The following is a 22,084-nucleotide window of genomic DNA, read 5'->3' on the forward strand; positions in this document are numbered from 1 at the left end:
TCTGTCTTAAAAAAACCACAGGGATGCCAGATTAAGAGGCACTGACAATAGGGGTCTGTGAAACAGAAAATGTATGTCCTGGAGCTACAGAAATGAGGGGAATAAAGGGATGCACAGAGGTATTAATAAAAAAAAAAAAGAAATTAGGACTTCATCAATTCAAAATGAAGGAAGCAGACTGGCTATGTCTGCTGTCACATAACAAACACTATATGTCATACAGGAACAGAAGAGGAGTTATATGCTGCTGAAGCTGATGATGCTTAATATTCCATTCCTGTCATCAGTTTAAACCTCATTAGATTTTTTTTGTCTCCATTATTTGAAGTTTGTCCATAAATTCACTATTCAATAGTAGGAGATTTTTTTATAATTTCCATTCTAAATTTATTTATATGCATTTGTACACATTTGTTCTCGAGCCAGTATTGACCTATAACCTAAGTAGAGGGGAAGAAAAACAGTTATGTTAACAGGAGTGTTGACAGATTGTATTCCTTCCTCCTTCTTGTGCTTTGCTGGACTTATGCCTAACGATTTTCAATTGCTGTTATCTGGCTCCCTATTTCTCTATTGTTTGAGTAGTGTTTATTACTCTGTTTAGATTTGAACTAATTTGGGACATAGAGTAGCTGTAAGCATATAGAGCTTTTCAGCAGTGATGCTGGAAAAGCCTTCTATGATTGCATGACCTCTTCCATTTCATTAATACCTCAGGTGATGTATCCTACAAAAACATTTTCCTTTCTCTTTTGCAAATATTATCTGTCTTGCAATACCCAGCCATAAGGTTAGTGTTAGTAGAGTTCAGGTTAGAGGTTTAGGGTTAGGGTTAAGGTTTAGGGTTAGGGGTTATGGTTAGAGGGCTAGAGTTAGGGTTGGACATTAGGTTTAGGGTTTTAGGGTTACAGTTGGAGTCAGGGTTAATGGTTATGGTTATGCGTTATGAGTTTTGGGTTAGGGTTAGATTCAGCGTAAAGTTAAGGATTAGGGATACATTTAGGGTTAGAACTAAGAATAGGGTTAAGGTTAGGGTTAGTGTAAAGGTCAGGGTTATAGGTTAGAGGGTTATGGTTATGGTTAGGGGTTTGGGGTTATGGTTAAGGGTTAGGCTTAGGGTTTAAGGCTAGGCTTACATTTAGATTTTACTGTTAGGGATAAGGTTGTGGTTAAGGTTAGGGGTCACAGGGTTTAGGCTTAAAACTAGGAATTAGGGGCTAGGGGTAGGGTTAGGGCTAGGGGTTATGGGACACAGCCAGTCTGTAGCAAAACCACGACAGTATCATTTGGAAAAGGTATGCAAACATCTAGTATTTTTTAATTGATTGCAATTAAAGGAAAAATAGCAGAAAATGGGTCACAAGAATTAGACATAAGAAATAACAGGTCAGAAACAGATTTCTATCTTGCAATCTGCTGAAAGCCTAGCAAACTATCTGTCAAGATGCTCATGATGTGTTTTATAGAGATTAACTAATGTTTGAAATAAAGCAATGACAAATTAGTTACTTTTTTAAGAAGTGTCCTGCACATGCAAAATTGCAGTTCTTAAAGCCAGCCATATTCTACATATTAAGCTTTTTTGCCAGTTGCAATACCAAATATATTAATATTTTTTAAAAGCTAAAAAATATGCTTTTAAGATGTGACAAATTACGTTGTTAAACCTCAACAAACTTACCTCAGCAAATTTTGTTTCCAGTTCAAAATTACGTTCTTCTATTTGCTTTACAGTATTCCTTAAATGTTCATACATTCGTTGTGAATGTTCTGCTCTCTGTCTTTCATTTAGTTCCTTCATTTCCAACATTGTAATTTTCTTAGAAATGGACAAAATTTCACTGTTGGTCATTGCTTTTGTGGCCTTGTCCATGGCATTGTCATCCTCTACATTAAACATATTTATATTAGGGAACACACTTGCTCATTCAGCTATGGAAACTATTGGCATCATGAAACAGAACATGAATTTTGCTTTATCTCTGTCAGGCAAACTTTATGAAAACACCTGTATTACTTTTTTAAAATGGAGGAATGATTATCTTGCCTTATTACATGTTTGAAAAGTCTCTAATGTGCATAAAACATTATTATGAATGGTAAATGGGTATACATGTAACCAAGGTTATTGAGACTGATAACTATTTTTAGTGTAGCCTTTGACTTTATCCTTAAATTGAGCTAGTAAGTGTTCAGGCAATTTAATTTTTAATCACTACAAGAAACAGAAATGGATGAGTTCTTCTTGAATAATGGCAAGTAAATTGTACACAAAGAAGCTCCAGCTATCAAGAAAAAATGCTTTGTTACAGAGCATGAAACCAGGAAAAAGAAATCATTTTCCTGACAAACTATGTATGAAGTACTCTGACTGACAATGAAACTAAAACACACTGCACGTTATTAAAAAAAAAAAAAAATCAGATGAGGTTGCTTTACAAGTTCCAGCTTTTAAAACCTTGATATAGTAACCCAAGAGAAGTCAACATGGAACAGTATCCACAGGAAAATACAAAATTTGCTTCTGGTCAAATACAGAAGTAAAATGAAAGAAACAAACGAAAAAATTCACCAAAAATATTTAAGACCACTAATGACAGATGCAAAATAGTTTTGAATTAGTTGTTGTTGTTTTAAGATACATGCATCTTAAAGTATTATTTTTTCACAGGACCTACCATTTGATCTTTAACATTGCCATATAACTTTCATACTTGCCCAGTTTAGCCATCTGTTCCCAAGCCTGTTCCACAGTGTGAAGTTTCTCCTTTGTGATCTCCAATTCCTTATTCAATAAATTTATCTGTGCTTTCAAGGATTCGTTCTCACGCTGTGTGACAAAAAAACATAACAGCAACATATTTATCTGTATCAGACTTGATGTTTTACCTATGCACAACCCCTAGTCTACAGAGACAACAACAGAAGAGCATAAGTTTCATCCCAACTGTAAAAATGCTAAACTGCTCTCTTTGTTGTATCTTACTGTCACCTGCATGAGGTCTGACAAAAAACATCCCGACACTGTGCCTGTAACTCTTTAACAAATTACGAAAATCAACTACAATCATCATCAAAGTGGTTCCCTTCTGAGTTGACACACAGCTGCATACGGTGCTGCCAACGTTCAAAGCAATTCTGCAGATCATTTTCTGAAACGCTGTTGGAGATCTCCATCATTTTTGCTTTCACTTCTTCTACTGAAAAAATTTGGAGCCAGGGCTCTGTCCACATTAATCAGTAAAACAAATTGAATACTTCATGCTAATTTTCGATTTCTAGTTTTCTGAATACATTCTTAGTTTGCTATTGATAAATCATTCTCTATCTCTATGAAATTGCTAAAATAGGCAATGTAAGTTTTCATACACAAAAGATTTCATACAATACAGAAGAAAACAGTCATTCTTTATCTAACACAAATGGATTTACCTGTTCCCAAGCAAATAAATTAAATAGTTCAGTAAGTTCACCCACCACATGCATTTAACCCTTACCAACCACAAAAACCCAACAGACAGGAACATGTCATGATCTTTAACTATTAGTTACATTACTGCTTTCCTGTACTATTATTTCTGACATGAATGAGAAGTGGGAGGTAGTAACAGCTTTGAAGATACCTTCAAGGTTCTTGAAAAGAAGCTCCCTGATAATTGAGAATAAAAGTTCAAAGGAATAATTACATATTCGCAGTCCCTACAACATTTTGCAAACACACAGTGAACAATCGTTTATTATTTTCTTTTTTATAGAAGTAAAATTTCAAAGGTGTACTGCCATTTAGAACTGAACATTTCATTCTTTTAAGTCAGGAATCAGTAAGAGCATTTACTTTGACAGAAAGCTTTGAAAGTGTTTACACTCATTCTACTTTCCTTATAATCTCCAAAACTGAAGATGATAGCAAATATTCCTTTTGCCACTCTTGTTTTGGTAATCAAAGAACTAAAAATTCTTTGTGAGGAAACATATCCAGAGCCCCAGAGCTAAATTTAAAAAGCAATCAAACAAACAAACAAAGAAAAAACCCAACCAAACTCACCAGAACAATTACACAAAACGCTTTTATGTGTGCCTATTGAAATAAAATCTGTGTCTTCATGCATGTTCCTTAACCCAATGAAAAATATCAGGTAAGCAAATTAAAATTTGATAGCAATAATACGACTGGCTCCAACATCTCATGCCCACTGGGACTTCCATCCTGTCTTTCTTTTAATTGAGAACAAAACCCAACGCAGAACGCATGTATAATGAGGGTTTTTTTTTCCTTAGGCTCAAACATAATGCAAACATTACCTCCACGTGTTCCATGTTTGTTGTCCGCTGGACAAGCAAGTTATCTTTTTGCAACATATCTCTGTATCTAGCAGTTAATGCATTATACTGCTTATTAGCCAGTTCTAGCTCAGACAATGGCACACTATGATCCAACACTTTTTGTAGAGCTGCAATCTTAAAGTTAGCCATTTCCTATGAAAATAATCAACACAATGGGTTACTAAGGTCTGCCAGATCTGTAAACACAAAAATTAAAATTACTCTATGGAAAAAGAATACCACTTAATACAAATACAATGCTTTACAAGATGACACTGGCTTATTTTACTAAATTACGGTCCATCTTTTACAACTTGCTTGCAATAACCATTGACAAATTTTCTCTGGTATTCCAACTGTCTGGGTAATTTTATCAATAGTTGCCTCTTAATTATAAGGCATTGTCAAAAACATATTTTATAAAAAATCAGTTAATACAGGCCCTGGTGATGTGCAAGGCCAAAAAGTAAGATTAGGTTTCATACAATACCTTCAATAAAAAGAACCTGTTGAAGCAAGTCAGAAGAGGAAAACTGACAGGTTTTGTATTATGGTGCTTATTTAACTACAAAGAATGTTTTGACAAAATTTATATGAGCATTTAACAAGCATTTAGGTAGTGCATTCAAGAAACTAGTACTGCCTCCATTTAAAAAAGGTGTATTTATTGCCAAATTGTAAAAATAAAAAATATTTGTTATTACTACAATACACTATACCTTGAATCGTTGCAAGTTTCCAATCTTCCCTATAACTGCAGTCTCCATATGTGTTATTTCACTCTTGAGTTTCTCATTTTCTTGCCTAAGATGCCGTTCCGTTTCAAGTAAAGTGGTATACTGCCTTGTTAGTGACCTTTCATTAACTCGTAAAACAGTTATTTTTCTATTATTTTCTGCAAGTACTTTTTTTGTTTCATCAGGATCCAGCTGAAGCGCATTGAGTAAATTCTGTGAAATAATTTTTAGCAAGATCTTTGTACAGAAATAGGGTGAAACTCTTAATACATAGACAAGCTCTCTTGTACATTTTTAAATCTGTAAAAAATATATTAATCTGTCTGAAATAATTTCTTTTTGCTAATAAAACTTATACACACACTTAACACACATAAGCATACAATAGTCTATTCTAAGAAAATAAAAACTAAGTCATAGAAAATTCAAATGATTGAAACTAATGATTGAAAATCATTAGTTTCTGAGGAATAGAAGCTAAATACATCTCATTGACCAACTGGAATTTTAGCTAATTCTAACATTTTCAAAATTTAGAACAAAAATAATTGTCTGCATACATCGTCATCAGTTTTCTTTTTTAAGAACCAAAACAAATCTAAATGGAATAGAATTTCTGTGGTTTCTAACAAATGCTAATAACGTCCTATGTTGAGGACCAAACCAGCATTTGTAAAGTAACCACAGGACCCCACCTAGAAAATATGCATGTATTCAAGCTTCTGCGCGCAAACGCTTGTCTTTGCATGCATGTATAAATCCAAGGAGGGTGTGCATGGGGCAAACAGCAGGGAGAGGGAACTATGACGATTCAGGTCACAGAAGACATGTAAGCTTCAGCTTTGCTGTTGCACCCCACAGCTTGCCAAGAAGACAGGGAGTAGAAACTGGAGCTGTAAAATCCCAGAATCCTATGAGCCTAAAGAACCAGAATAAGCAGGTAGCTAGAGAAAACTCCTAAGTCCTGGAAGCCCAAGGCCATGAAAAAAATCTAGTTTTGTGACAACTGGCAAAGGTTTGCTTTTCTAATCAAGAAGCCTGCATTTCATAAGATTTTAAAAGCAACACATTTTCATCATTCACAGGGAACTAATTTCAGATAAATGTTTAATCTGAAAATGTTTACCTAATACTAACAAAAAATACATACTAACAAAAAATAATACCAAATCATAGTACGTATTTGTTATCTTTGGATAGGATATGTTTCTGGAAACAAAAGTATTAGAAACCAGTAGTTTCTTAACAGGCCTCAGCCATATTTTGGTAGCACCATTATCATAAAACTCATTTTATTTTAAATACGTATAAAAACAACTCCCAGAAATATCTTAATCCTGATACTAACTACTCCTGTGACTCTAGACACACAGAATAAGATACTGAACAAATTAAGTAAGATGGCAGGTGCTCAGCCCTTCATTTTTTAAAACATACAGCAGAAACATCTGCAAAACAATGTCAATTTCACTTTTCTGGAAATATTTAATTTAAAGATTTAATTGCCTCAGGATACAATTATTTTGCAAATCAATTAGTTAGGAACACAATCATAAGCAGGAACATGTGCAACTACAGTCATTCCTCAGCACAAGGGTTAGAAATCATCTGTCTAAACTTATGCATCTACAGCCCTTTTCACCACCTTATTATATCCCTGCTCTGTGTCTGATTCTTTAAAAGGACATGTGTGTGCCATGTGTTGTCTCTCATATTTAAAATTGCACAATGTCTGTGATTAGGCATCTACAGCAATTCCAGGAACTTTCAAATATCACCTTCTTCAGTTATATTTCCCTTTTGTTAATAGAATATTGAATTCAGTCTTGCTGGAAGTAAATGAAAATAGGAAGATGAATTCTGTTTTTGCTGGAGAAACGCAAACCTGTGAAATACTGATACATAAACATTAACAGAGATAAATATAGATATATACATATATAAAAATAAGATGTAATTCAAAGTAATATCCTTAATGCTTTGTATAAATCAGAACCTGGATAACAACTGCTGCTGAAAGAGAAGTTTGAGTGCAAATAGCGTGTGAATTAGGATACCTGAGATTGTCTGAGGGGGCATTTGCTCAAAACTGGTAATGTTAAAGAGGCAGATGAACATCAGCTAGATTGCATAGCAACCATAAAATTAGAGATTTAAAATAAAGAAGCAGTCAGTAAAAACTGGTATAAAAGCAATATGAAAATTTCTACAGCCAGGGGAAAGTTACAATGCAGCACTCATAACCTAGTTCAGCTTCAGAAGTTTCCCCGCTGTCCTTACATCCTCTGTGCAGATGTGAGCACTTCCTCACTGCTAGACACCATGAGCCTCAGTGCTCCAACCAAGTGCAGCCAGTAGCATCCACACCTCGGGTGTGTGTATGTGGCCTCCTGGAACGATTTCTCACCAGTGCATGGATTAGCAGACTGCAAGGAGGTGCACATAGAATCTCAGAATATACACAAGGTGTGAGCACACAGTGAACTTACACTCTCAGAAAAGGGTGTCTGCGCTGGTAGCCTGAAGGGGTCAGGGAGTGAATATAACGGTGTGAATCAGAATCACAGAATGGTTTGGGTTGGAAGATCAAAAAAGCTCCAACACCCATGCCATGCGCAGGGACATTTCCCGCTAGAATGCAGTAGTGTGGGATGAGAAATGCTTGGGATTAATTCCTGAATGGTGCTTAAGAGATTTTTAGGTCTACAGTAACATTTTTTAAATGTCTTAATATTGTGATTTACCTTTTGTATTGTTGATACTGATTCTGAATGCATAATTGACTGATTGCCAGTTATTTACATTCCACTAACAAATCAACAAACCACTTTCCTTCTGCTTTTATTTGAATTTAACGGTTTTTCATTGCAACATTGTCACCACCTAACAAATTGCAGTATTTTATTGAAATCTGTGTTCTGTTTAGTAAAACCTTTTTGAAAAATGAAAGCAACAAAATCACTTACAGAATATGCCTTTATTTTCATAGCATCCTGTTCTTTTTGCTCTTCTAGCTTTTTCTTTTCCTCTTTCATATTTTCTGATTCTTTCTGCCAGCTTTCCTTTTGACTAAAACAGTAATCAAACATTTTCATTTAGAATGATGAAAGACTTGTTTAAAACTGTAACTAAAACAGCAACTCTGAAATACTGCAAACCAAGGTGTTTATTTCTAGCAGTAACATAATTTGAAAAAGACATTACAAATTGTAGATGGACTACTGAAAAACTGTCCCCTTTGTTCACCTGCAGCTAGTTTAGTGACGAAAATTATCTTAAGTTAAATTGTCTTATCTGTTCTTCACAAATCTACTACAGTGCAGAGACAGAGATTACATACTTCCCAAAAATATACACACATGGGATCTAATCTGCTTTAAATCATAGAATCATAAAATCATAGAATCATAGAATCATAGAATAGTTAGGGTTGGAAGGGACCTTAAAGATCATCTAGTTCCAACGTCTCTGCCATGGGCAGGGACATCCCACTAGATCAGGCTGCCCAAGGCCCCGTCCAACCCGGCCTTGAAATCACACACTCACATTTGAAATTAATTACTTTCTTGCATATGTCTTCATAAAAATAGGCAAAGTTTAAAAATGCACAAATAAAAACATTCCCTCTTTAAGTACCTCTCTGGAAACTCCAAGCTTCGCTTTCATAGTAAAGGTAACAAAAATAATACTACTGGCAAATACCATGCAGTAAGCCTGGAAACGGGCCTTTTCTTTTTGAAGCAGACCAGGCCCAGCAGATTTCAGCAGGTATGCACAATTGTGCCCAGTAATTTGGCTGACAAGACTTACAGACAGATAAAATGGTTTGGCAAATAATCAATGACTCTTTCCACAACTGCTTCCTTTGCCTGAAGCACTTGCACATTCATTAGCTAAGAAGGACAACTTGCAAGGTGAGCAAGACTTCTGCAATTCCTGAGAGACACAATACCTAAGTCGATTTTAAAGTATTTTTAGTTTTGCAGGAAGAATAGCACACTATCATAAGGAAAAGATTACACGCTCATTCTGGAAGAATTCCCCACAGCAGAGCTGTTTTTTTCTTCAAAAGATGATGGCTCCCATTTCCCTCAGGAAGTGGACAGAATTAAACTCTGGTTTCCCATATCCAAATTCTGCATTAGAGACCAGACTTCTAAACAAAATTGCAGGCAACGTCTATAATATTAACCTTTTTATTTAATGGGTTTGCAAATCTTGCCTTCTACTACATGAATTTTATTTCAGATGCATAAAGGGCATGATTTCCCACTGTACTTTTCTACTTCAGTGAAGAACAAACAAAAACATAAAAGATTCAGCTTCACTTTGGCTCGAACTACTCCCCTCTATCCACTTCTATTTCTTTACTTGGAACTGAAGAAAATATATGGAGTCCATATCTAAGAAAAGCAGTATTTATGACGTTAACTAAAGAACTACTTCAACACAGTAGCAAATCTTGTATTCAAACTTATTTAACATTTAGACAGTTTAACTTTCATAAGTCAGAAAAGAGAACAATACCTTTGATATTCTTTATATAGCAAGCCTTGTTGATGACGAATTACTGCAAATTTTCGTTTATAGTTCTCTACTGCATCTTCTAATTGCTTAAGTAACTGCTCCTTATTTTCCAGTTCCTAATGATTATTTTCCAAATAAAAATATTAGTGATTAATACAGGTTTTAAACATTATAAGATTAACAAAAATGCCAGTTCTCCTTGTGTTTTTCATGATAGATTCTTCTGCCATGAACTGTGTGAACTGTAGATAAGAGGTCTGTATTTTCTTTAGAAGCAACAGATGAAAAAATGTCCAATAACCTTTCAGCATTCCTATCAATAGGTGTGAAGTACTGCACAATTGCACTGTGGATTACAGCCCTCAAGGTACAGAACACCATGACATGTCCCTAGCTCACCAAGAATACTAACAGAACATCTAACTAGAAAGCAATGTATTCTTCCCATGTTCACAAACACTCTTCTACTTTATAATCACGCAATCCTCTTTACTATATGGTCACCTGCCATGCTTCCCATGGGAATCATCAGCTTTAGTTTCAATGTATTTATGCCTTTTCGCAAATGTTGACATATTTTTGACAAAAAATGGAATGAAAATTCATATGGTAAATAAATAGAGACCGTTCCTGTATAGAGGAATGCTACTATACATGGCATGCTACTAGAATTTGGAGGAATTAGCTGTATGTTACAATTATTTTTGATATCAAGGAGTAAAGGAGTTACCTGTATAAGATGTATTAAATATTCATTCAGAGAATTAATCATATTAACACTTGAAGGAACCATTCCTTCTGGAAGATTCACTGTTCGGAAGACAACATTGGCACCTTCTGATTGACGTAATAAGGAAATTTCATTCTTCAGCTGTGCAATCTAAAGAAAAGAAACAAAATCATAAAGTGGCTCTTGCTAGTCAATTAAAAAAAAAATCACCATTGGAGAATATATTGTTTTCCTGTGCTACATCAGTTGTTATTAACAACATAACTTCCACTTATATTCTGAAGCAAATGCTCTTTAAAGTAATGCTTTAAAAATGCTGCAGTTCCACAAATCATTAAAAGCATAATAGGAAGTCAAATTTACCAAATTAATTCAGCAATCAGGGAACCTTCACACATCTGAGGATTTTCATAGTTTTATTCCAAATTGTTTAAATGCAGCACATTTCTATTCTTTTTTAAAAAAGATAAAAGTTTTGAATAGAACTATTACAGTGGCTATTTGATGGTTTATTCTAAACAAATCTTTGCCTTTTCATTTAACTTCTTAAAACCTTTCTGGTTCTCTAACTGTACATAAGACACTATTCTAGAATATTAGTTACTTGCAGATCTTTTTGTATCACCGTGGTGTTGGTGGTTGGACTTGAAGTCTTCAAGGTCTTTTCCAACCTTAATGATTCTATGACAAATAAGTAGGACAAATTCTGTAAAGGGGCTGGAGAACAAGTCTTACAAGAAGCAGCTGAGGGAACCTGGGTTGTTTAGCCTAGAGAAGAGGAGGCTGAGGGGAGACCTTATCACTGTCTACAACTACCTGAAAGGAGGTTGTAGCAAGGTGGGTGTTGGTCTCTTCTCCCAAGTGACAGGTGATAGGACCTATTCCACCTTTTGGGTGGAAAACTGGTTGGATGGCCGGGCCCAGAGAGTGGTAGTAAATGGTGTGAAATCCAGCTGGAGGCCAGTGACAAGTGGGGTTCCCCAGGGCTCAGTGCTGGGTCCAGCCCTGTTCAATGCCTTCATCAATGATCTGGATGAAGGCATCGAGTGCACCCTTAGCAAGTTTGCGGACGACACTAAGCTGGGTGAAAGTGTTGATCTGCTGGAGGGTAAGGAGGCTCTGCAAAGGGATCTGAACAGGCTGGACCGCTGGGCAGAGTCCAATGGCATGAGGTTTAACAAGGCCAAATGCCGGGTCCTGCACTTGGGGCACAACAACCCTATGCAGTGCTACAGACTGGGAGAAGTCTGTCTAGAAAGCTGCCTGGAGGAGAGGGACCTGGGTGTGTTGGTTGACAGCCGACTGAACATGAGCCAGCAGTGTGCCCAGGTGGCCAAGAAGGCCAATGGCATCTTGGCTTGGATCAGAAACGGCATGACCAGCAGGTCCAGGGAGGTTATCCTCCCTCTGTACTCGGCACTGGTGAGACCGCTCCTCGAATACTGTGTTCCATTCTGGGCCCCTCACCACAAGAAGGATGTTGAGGCTCTGGAGCGAGTCCAGAGAAGAGCAACAAAGCTGGTGAAAGGGCTGGAGAACAGGCCTTATGAGGAGCGGCTGAGAGAGCTGGGGTTGTTTAGCCTGGAGAAGAGGAGGCTGAGGGGTGACCTCATTGCTCTCTACAACTACCTGAAAGGACGTTGTAGAGAGGAGGGTGCTGGCCTCTTCTCCCAAGTGACAGGGGACAGGACAAGAGGGAATGGCCTCAAGCTCCGCCAGGGGAGGTTTAGGCTAGACGTTAGGAAAAAATTCTTTACAGAAAGGGTCATTGGGCACTGGAACAGGCTGGCCAGGGAGGTGGTTGAGTCACCTTCCCTGGAGGTGTTTAAGGCACGGGTGGACGAGGTGCTGAGGGATATGGTTTAGTGTTTGGTAGGAACGGTTGGACTCGGTGATCCGGTGGGTCTCTTCCAACCTGGTTATTCTGTGATTCTGTGACTAGAGGAAATGGCCTCATGTTGTCCTGGGAGAATCAAATAGGACACTAGGAAAAATCTCTTCACCAAGAGGGTTATCAATCACCAGAACAGGCTGCCCAGGTAGATGTGCGGGTCACCATCCCTGGAGGTAATTAAAAGACAGGTAGATGAAGTGCTTAGGGATATGATTTAGTAGTGGACAGGTACAGTTGGGCTTGATGATCTCAAAGGTCTTTTCCAACCTAGTGATTCTATGATTCCAAATAACAAATGCAAGGCTACTGGCTTTTTGAAGAAAGAAGTCTCTGAGATTTTTTGGGCACAGCTCTCCCCAAAAGACAGGCATGTTTGTTGTTCAACATGATATGATATTCCAAGGATAAAGTAATATTAAGAAGATTAAGATCTGAACTTCAAATGGACAAATTTGTAGATCCGATACATAAATATAATTTAAATTTGCATAATTACACTTTGTACATAAGCTAAATTCAGTATCATATATTGTGTATCATATATTTGTTCTAAATCAGCAGCCATTTTTCAAGTATAAGATTGTATGATATATATTGTATACCTTTTCATTTGCAGTTGCCAGCTGATTAGAGAAATCTGCTGCTTCCTTCTGAGTCCGTTTCAGTTCCTGTCTTAATTCTTCATTTCGTCCTGTAAGCTGGTCAACCTGAGTTTTCAAGTGCACTTGAGCATCGAAGTTTCCTTCTGAATTCTTTGACTCCATTGCCTAATGCAACAAACATTTAATTAACAGAGAAGAAGTGCAGAAACGCTTTGTTTTTTCATAACAAACTGGAGTCCTCAAGTTTAGACTACAAGAGATTAGCAAAAAGTACGCAATTTCACCACTTTAAAATCTATTTGGCCGTTCCCTGATGGTATATTTTCCACCAACTATGATCTAAATCATTAAATTTTCCTGTTAAAAGCCTATTTTGGGGGGTAAGATGTTTGAATTTTTCTTTTTTTAAGATTTTTCCTTAAATATTTCCTGCAGGTTCCACAGAGATAAAAGACATGTATATAAGCATTTAACTAAGCTTTACGACTGAGACAATAAACTTGCCAAACATAGTTTTATACACTTCCACTGAAGATTTTTTTAAATAATTTTTTATTGGCAACCTCTTGTTGCTGTATAGTTGCACTTTTAAAGAAGTATCACGCTACGTATTCCCACTTGTAACTAAGGATGCATATGTATAAGGAAGCTACTATTTAATTATACAATAACTCAATAATTGAGCAGAAGAAAAAAAGCCTGCACATCTTATAAAGCTAAACAATACTTCTGAAAGCAAGCTTACAGTAACTAAACGATCCAGACTAGGGATTATTAAGGCTGTTTCTCCTCCCTTCACACTTGAATCCTTCTGCATTTCCTTGACAGCTTGCAATATTTCTTTCATTCCTTGTTCAAGTTGTTTATTCTCTTCTGATAATTCTTTTACTGTAATAAAAATCACACACATCTAAAAGCATTGAAAAACTGAGTTAATCATTCTTAAGACGCTTGATCATAATACTTGTTGATTTGATATACAAGAAATTATAAACAGACATAAGCAATTAGGAAATTAAAAGTAGAGCTGCTAGAACATCCAAAAATCATATTTTGCTGGAGAAATACCAACAAAACAATACTTAAAATACTTCATGGGAAGATATTTGTCTTGATTGAACCTTCCAGTCTTCAATGTTTCCTGCCACTTCTTCCATTCCTTTAGTAGCTTGTCTGATTGACTTTCATTAATCCAGAAACATGGCTATCTTGGAATTATTTGGGTGTAACAATCAGGTATTATAGGAATCACTTAAATTCCCACTGCAGACTGGGATAAAAGAATGTTTAAATTATTTAATTGTAACAAGGACTCTCAAGGTGCACATTTTTCCTGCCACCATTGGTCTCTTAGTGGAATTCCAGAGTTTCCAGGACAGAGCAATAAGTCTGGGAACTTTAAAAAAACAACAAACCTGTCAGGACGTTACCCAACACTTCCTTGGAACCAGGAAAGAACAGCAATGACACAAGTAAATTGTATCATTACCATAATCGGGGTCATTTGTAGTTTTAAATCCCTTATTAGGTCTGATTAAGGAAGGAAAAACATGAGAGATCCTAGTGTCATATATTTAGTATGATTAAACTATGGTTCGTGTACTAGCACTAATCTAAATTTTAAATTAGCAAGACCATATATGTATTTATACACACCTACATGAAGATATACAATGTAAACACTTTTTTTAAAAAAAAAAAGTCATTAATGAGAATTCAAAGAAATTCCAATTCAGTACTTGCCATTTACATTCATTATTTTGTAATCATTGTTAATTGGTCCAGGTGTGAATACAACTATAGTTTCCACAGTTGAGAAGCATATAAGAATTACTGTATAACAACCTTCTATGTACACAGCAAAGTCAATCAATGTGAAAGATACCAAAACAAATAAAAACTGTAAAGACAGATATTTGCGGCCACAATCACAAAAACAGAACAACTCAATAAGCAAACTATCTGCAGGTACCTGAACATATTCCCTAGTTTCAAAACGGGTTGCAACTTACATTTACATTGAAATTTAGCTACTATAGTTCTGTTCTTCTCCAAATCTCTCTCTCTCACACTTAATTCATTTGCAAGATACTCATTCTAAAGAAAAGAACAAAGAAGACTCAAAAACTGTAATTTAGGAATTTTAGTATTAGAATTTTCATTTAACACTCTGTGCTAAAATGAGAGTAAATGCTTGAAAATATTGCTAATCCATATATATTCAACAGCAAAATGACACAGTATTTAAAACAAAATGATGTGCTATATAGAAGGCAACAATCAAAGAAATAGTCTCAACTTCACAGCAACAAAATTATCACAAAAAATACTCAAACCATGAAAAAACTTGTATAAATATGTATCCTGCTTTGGTTTTTTAAAACCTTGTACTACCTGTACTGCTTGGCTTCTGCATTTTCCAATATTTAAGTCTATGTAACAATAAAGCATAGCCTTTATCAACAAACCTGCTCATTCTAAAAAAACACAAACCCAACAGTAAGTTATTAGTATAGGATTTGATCTGTATTTATATATCAAAAAATAATATTTTCAAGAATTATCCTTTAAAAATATATAAAAAACCCGTATCTTTTTTTGTATTGAAAATGCAATTAGTAGGCATTATTCATTTCACAGCTTTGCTAGCATAGTATTTCAGGAGAAATCACAACAGCAAAGTATTCTCCTGCAGCACGGAGAAACTTGTATAAATGAAAAAAAGCCTGATGTACATATGCTCATACTTTCCATTAATCAATTACATAGCTCAGTGGGCTCAAAAACAAATGCCGTCCACTCAAAAGCATTTACAGTTAAAGACTGGAAGGACATATTTGCTTATCTTATTGTTGTTACAATTTATGTTTCCTCATTGCTACTGGACATGGAAAAGGCTGTGGATGTGGTCTTCCTGGACTTCAGTAAAGCCTTTGACACAGTTTCTCACAGTATTCTGCTTAGGAAACTGTCAGCCTCTGGCCTGGACAGGCGAACGCTCTCATGGGTGGAAAACTGGTTGGATGGCCAGGCCCAGAGAGTGGTGGTAAATGGAGTTAACTCCAGCTGGAGGCCAGTAACAAGTGGGGTTCCCCAGGGCTCAGTGCCGGGTCCAGCCCTGTTCAATGTCTTCATCAATGACCTGGATGAAGGCATTGAGTGCACCCTTAGCAAGTTTGCAGGCGACACTAAGCTGGGTGGAAGTGTTGATCTGCTGGAGGGTAGGGAGGCTCTGCAAAGGGATCTGAACAGGCTGGACTGATGGGCTGGGACTAATGGCATGAGGTTTAACAAGGCCAAATGCCGGGTCTGTAGTGCTACAGACTAGGAGAAGTCTAGCTAGAAAGCTGCCTGGAAGAGAAGGACCTGCGAGTGTTGGTTGACAGCCAACTGAACATGAGCCAGCAGTGTGCCCAGGTGGCCAAGAAGGCCAACGGCATCTTGGCTTGTATCAGAAACGGTGTGACCAGCAGGTCCAGGGAGGTTATTCTCCCTCTGTACTCGGCACTGGTGAGACCGCTCCTTGAATCCTGTGTTCAGTTCTGGGCCCCTCACCACAATAAGGATGTTGAGGCTCTAGAGCGAGTCCAGAGAAAAGCGACAAAGCTGGTGAAGAGGCTGGAGAACAGGTCTTATGAGGAGCAGCTAAGGGAACTAGAGCTGTTTAGCCTGGAGAAGAGGAGGCTGAGGGGAGACCTCATTGCTCTTTACAACTACCTGAAAGGCGGTTGTGGAGAGCACGGAGCTGGCCTCTTCTCCCAAGTGACAGGGGACAGGATGAGAGAAAATGGCCTCAAGCTCCGCCAGGGGAGGTTCAGGCTTGACATCAGGAAAAAATTTTTCACAGAAAGGGTCATTGGGCACTGGAACAGGCTGCCCAGGGAGGTGGTTGAGTCACCTTCCCTGGAGGTGTTTAAAGGTTGGGTGGATGAGGTGCTGAGGGCCATGGTTTAATGGTTGATAGGAATGGTTGGACTCGATGATCCGGTGGGTCTTTTCCAACCTAGTGATTCTGTGATCACGTTCTTGGAAGAATGCTAGATAATTTATGACAATGATGAAAAACAGTAGGTAAATAAAAATACCTAAATGAACTGAAGAAGTATTTGCCAGAAGTTCTACTAGGGAGATTTCCCACAGCCTTACTGTTTTCATCTATACCTTTCTCTGACTTCAAAAGCCCAACTAGTGCTTCTCTATCTGCAAGTGTGTTTCTCCTTTACACATTACAAGAGTTGCTAGCCTAAATTCATAAAAAATGTAGAATATTCACTCTTAGTCTTCTAAAAAATATGGCAATTTATTAATTTTCCTATTCTTTAAAAGCCGTTAATAAAAGAACTTAGAGAAATATTTAAACAGATATTTACAAAATGACATTATTTTTATTTTCAAAGATAAATAAAATAACTACTTGTGAATCTGCTTTATGAACCTACCTTTGCTTTTATCTCAGCAACATCATGTCTGTTCAGGAAATCCAACTTCCTTCTATTCATTCCCTTCTCTTCAGCAAAGCCATAAGTCATCTCTACATCACCAGGATCCAATACTAATTGCAAGTAAATGTACAAGTAATAAATTATTACAATTTTTTAACTGGTCTCCAAGCAAGGGAATATATTCCATTTAGTATATCTGAGTTCTAGTTTTATACCTGCAAAGTAAAGAGCTGTAAAACTTTCAATTTGAGTGCATTATGCTCCCCTGGGTGTCACAGAAATGAAATTTTTTTCAAACGCATATTTTACAGAGATTTACTGGAAATCAGGGCAAGATCATTCTGCATCTAAAAACTTGAAGCCAATGACACAACTGTCAGTGATGTGTTACAAGCCATCACAATTCAAAAAGCTACTGGGCTGTAAGACTATGGAAATACAAACCCACTCGTCTCTTTGTACAGATTCAATGAAATGTATTTGCCCTCGTAATTTGAACAAATGAGTAAACACAACACAGTTATGTTAATAAGTATAGCCAGTATGGTTTTGAAAGGGGAGTTTATAATTAAAAGAAATCCTACCTGTCGTTGCAACTCCTCTTCCTTTCTCCTTAGCCAAATTACGAACCTGTTGTTTCAGCTCAATTCTTTCCTCTTCCAGTCTTTCAATCTGTATATTATTATTCACAGATCAATATTTAATTTTGTTCAAATAGCATTTTATTATGTAGCTCTCACAAAAGTAGAATTTATCACTTGCCTCTTGCAAAAGAATCTGGTTTTCAGCTCTATATTGCTGCTGCTTCAGTGTTTTGCTGTTTCTGAATTCATTTAAATCAATCATTGTCTTTGGCTCAAGACCTAAAACAAAGTGTATGCTGTATAATTATTCAGTAAGGAGGAAGCTTAATGTTAGTAATTATTAGAATGAAATTAATTTAAATAAGAATATAACTAGTCTGGTAGAATTAAAAAAAAAACTTGTATATGTACACACACCTTCCATGTAATGACATTAGTAAACATAATTTTACTTCAGTTACTCAGAAAACAAAATGTAATAAAATGCCACCTAAAATTAACTAAATTTATGTTTAGATTCTTCAATGTAAAAATAAGCCGGTCCAAAGTTTTCTGGTTTTCAATCCATCATTAAAACTTCAGTACGTTACCCTTTCCAAATACCATATTATGAAACTAATTAAGCAGTGTATAGTCAAAGAGGAATCAAAGCCAAAAAAGCACTACAAAACCTATTCTCCTACTTCCTTCTGTCAAAGCAATCTGTAAGCCAAGTTTAGTTATGTATATTCAGGTTTAGTCATACATATTCATGCAGCTTTTCCTAACTAAAACTATTTGCAAATATTAGCAGAATACACTAATTTATTTCCAAGTAGCTACTTCTTATAGTAAAAGGTTTCCATGATATAATGTTATTTCGATTCTTACACACAAATAATTGAAAACATAATGAATATAGCATACCTAAGCGCTCTCTAAGTTCTTCATTTTCATCAAGAAAATCATTTATTTTAAGTTCAAGTTTATTGACTTCCTTAACTAACGTTTCAATCTTATTATCTCGTATTTTGATTTCCTTTTTTAAATCTTTTATTTCGGCAATAGCCTCTTCTAAACCATATACACCCTGTAAAAAAACAAATGGGACGTAAAACCAAAGCAATCAACAGAAGATGCAAGAAAATAAACTACGAATCTGTCTTTCATCACTACACATATAAGAAAAAATGTTTTTCAATCTGTATCCCTCTTCTGCCCTACACTTAGTGAAAAAAGTTACTGAATAAAAAGCAGATCCTACAAATCCGTCTTTTGATTACGTGTTTAGAAACTGAGACCTCTTACTAAATGATCCTTTGAAGAACTATATCTTAACTGCTCAATTACCATTCAACAGACTTCAAAAGCCCATATGAATATGTTAAAACTGACAACTTGCAAAAATTAAGTATGCATGCAGTCAGTGACCAGTAAATGTTATTATGAAAGAAAAAAAAAAAGCCAACAGCTCCAGCATCAGAAGTCATTAATTTAATTTCTAATTACAATACAGTGAATAAAAAAATGGAAGGACAAAATTATCACCTAAAAATACGATTAAATACTCTGTTCACATGGACAAATTGATTTACCAGTTCATAGAGTTTCATTCTTTTCAGAGCCTCAGCAAGCTCTTTGTCCTTTTCTCTGGCATCCGCTTCTGCTAATTCTGCTGATTTCTCAGCCTCCTTAGTTCTCTCTTCTAGCACTGTTAACTTTTCTTGCATATCCCCAATCCAATTCTGCTGAGCAAGAGATGAGTGACCTGGAAAGAAAAACCTTGATTTGTTTACTAGGGATTCTTGCTATCAGCCATTAAGCAAGAAAGAAACACTTCAGATGATTTTGTAAAGGAGATCTTAATTGTCTGCTCTTTTTAATTAAGGTGATTACAAAAGACTAAATATCAAACTTTTCCCCCTCCTCTCACTCATTCATTCAAATGATATTTATAAAAGTAAGTACACAAACGGGACAACAGAATTTATTTTAATTATTTCAATTCTTGATAGAGCTGAAACTTTATATGTTATGTCCCACCCTTTACAGACCGTGTATAGTTTATTAGGCATTGTATGACCCATAAACCTCATTGAAGAATAAAAGCCACTGTGAAGAAATTTAAACTCATCTCACATGATTAAAACCCGAAATGAACAAAAAAAATTAGAGACTAATATTACTCAATTCCTGTAAATATTTTTTCTGCATTTCTAAAGAATGCACAGTAAATTTGTGGTTTCTTATTTGCCTTTTCATAGGCCTTAAAATAAAATGGTCATGTTACCTTTACCTTTTTGGAGATCATTTTTTAATTCTTCCATGAGAAATGCGTTTTTTTCCATTTCTTTAGTATAGTGCTCAACTTGCTCAGTAAGTAATCTTATCTGAGCATCTCGATCTTGTATTCCCTACACATAGATGAAAAAAATAAACCCCATTAAAGAATTCTTCTTTACTGACAGGCAAGCGAAAAAATACAGACCACCACACAATAAGTGAAGAAATTAAAAGTAGCTAATACAAAACAATTTAAAGAACAAGCAAATATACTGTACTTACAACATAGAGTTCAGATATTATCTAGAAGTTGAGTACAAAAAGGCAAAGCAGGAAACATAAAAGAAAGAGTAAAAAAAAAAGCATTCAAACAAAAATGTCTACAAGGGGCCAACATGTAACACAAATATAATGACACACTCATTCAAAAAACTCAAGGCAAGGTAGGACATCATCCTAGTAGCATACATTACACTTTCCATAACGCATATTTCAGGGTTCCTAACAGGCTGCATCATTTATAATTTTTATGTTTTTCAAGAAAGTGAGAAAATTCAAAATCATGTAATTTTGCATGAATGAGAGAGACTTAAATTCTGCTAGCTCTATCATGGGGTGAGCCACAGACTTTATGTTATGGTGACAGATGATAGAAAGGAATGCAAAAAATGAATGAGTAGGTAAGAACCTTCCAAGTAAGACTAAAAAATTTAGAGGAAAGAAACTAAGGTGCAGTTTGAATTATGGATGCTTAGATGTTAAAACAATCACTTAATGTTTAGAAAAGATAAATATGAAAGTAATGGAACCAACTACAAAGACCTCAGTTCATACATACAGCAGAAGTTTCCTTTCACCACTGTCTATTAAGCTAACCCTCTAGTGGAATGAATCAATACATCTCATAATTCTGAAATATAAGTAATACATATTCTGCTATTTGCAAACTATGAGAGACTATATAATTATTTGGTCACTACCATACTCGGTGAATGGTCATTTCTACATGCACAATTTGTCACATGACTGTACCTGCTGAAGGGTCACTATGCTGTTTCTGTCTACATCAAGTTGGAATATTTTCACTTTCTCATTCAAGTGAAACAACATCTGCTGATACTCTAGGAGTTCCTCATCTTTTGAAGCTAAGATTTTCTAAAAAGAAGATAAAATAACATCAGAACGTTTGAAATAATTTCTAAAAATAATAAGTAAGTTTTTAAAAGTACCTTCCATTCTTCAACTTTTGCATTTACAGCTGCCATGAGTGGATCGTCTTCCTCATTCTTTGCTTTCAGCTGGTCTGAAAGCTCCTGAACCTAGAAATGCCATTTGGATTAATATCACATCACAAAAATATTTTTCTTAGCCAATATGTATATACAAACACACTACATCATGCAAACTTAAATTGTATGCAATTTAGCAGATCAGCACTTCAGCAGCAAGGGCAGGTCATGACTCTTAAAAACAAAGTATGACTTCAGTTTTGTACAAAAAGGTTTAGTGATCTGCAGTCATGTTTTAAAATCTGCATCAAATTTAAAGATCCCATTACTTTTAGAGAGTGTTATTTCAGTAGAGCATGAGTTACAACTGGATATGTTGAATGTATTTCAACTTAAGCTCAAATATAACAATCCAATATAAATGTAAAACATATTACATTCAATAATACGAAAGTCAGTTCTTACTTGATATTTGTACTGTTCATTCTCTTTTCTTAACTGATCCATAACAATATCAGATTGTTGCACTATTCGCTTCATTTTGTTATATTCATCAGTCATCTTCTCCATTTCTTGCACTGATTCCTCAAGATTCTTCCTCATTTCTTGGTTTTGAATGTCTAATTTCTCATTAGTTTCAGTTAAGTTCTGCAAATTTAATGAAAAACAGCTTTTAAAAAGTGCACATTTTAATACCTGAACAACCAGTAAATGATAGCTATGTTAAATGTAAGATTTGAAAGTATAAATTAGC

At 35.8% G+C, this 22,084-nt stretch overlaps 1 protein-coding gene across 1 annotated transcript in view; it reads right to left on the reverse strand.

Annotated features, from left to right (window-relative positions):
- Positions 1-22,084, reverse strand: part of CEP290 (centrosomal protein 290) — a 52,501-nt gene that overhangs the window by 25,394 nt on the left and 5,023 nt on the right. Inside the window, exons 9-27 of the mRNA XM_069858440.1 lie at positions 21,796-21,978; positions 21,331-21,420; positions 21,134-21,256; positions 20,109-20,232; positions 19,414-19,586; positions 18,746-18,908; positions 18,018-18,118; positions 17,840-17,927; positions 17,253-17,365; positions 14,826-14,910; positions 13,559-13,701; positions 12,814-12,978; positions 10,318-10,467; positions 9,588-9,703; positions 8,027-8,129; positions 5,043-5,273; positions 4,303-4,476; positions 2,719-2,830; positions 1,682-1,887 (exon numbers count right to left, since the gene is read on the reverse strand). Of these exons, the coding sequence (XP_069714541.1) occupies positions 1,682-1,887; positions 2,719-2,830; positions 4,303-4,476; positions 5,043-5,273; positions 8,027-8,129; positions 9,588-9,703; positions 10,318-10,467; positions 12,814-12,978; positions 13,559-13,701; positions 14,826-14,910; positions 17,253-17,365; positions 17,840-17,927; positions 18,018-18,118; positions 18,746-18,908; positions 19,414-19,586; positions 20,109-20,232; positions 21,134-21,256; positions 21,331-21,420; positions 21,796-21,978 (2,643 nt within the window). The remainder of the gene's footprint in view (positions 1-1,681; positions 1,888-2,718; positions 2,831-4,302; positions 4,477-5,042; positions 5,274-8,026; positions 8,130-9,587; positions 9,704-10,317; positions 10,468-12,813; positions 12,979-13,558; positions 13,702-14,825; positions 14,911-17,252; positions 17,366-17,839; positions 17,928-18,017; positions 18,119-18,745; positions 18,909-19,413; positions 19,587-20,108; positions 20,233-21,133; positions 21,257-21,330; positions 21,421-21,795; positions 21,979-22,084) is intronic.

This window comes from Phaenicophaeus curvirostris, chromosome 1 (assembly GCF_032191515.1).
Source record: "Phaenicophaeus curvirostris isolate KB17595 chromosome 1, BPBGC_Pcur_1.0, whole genome shotgun sequence".
NCBI classification, from domain to species: Eukaryota; Metazoa; Chordata; class Aves; order Cuculiformes; family Cuculidae; genus Phaenicophaeus; species Phaenicophaeus curvirostris.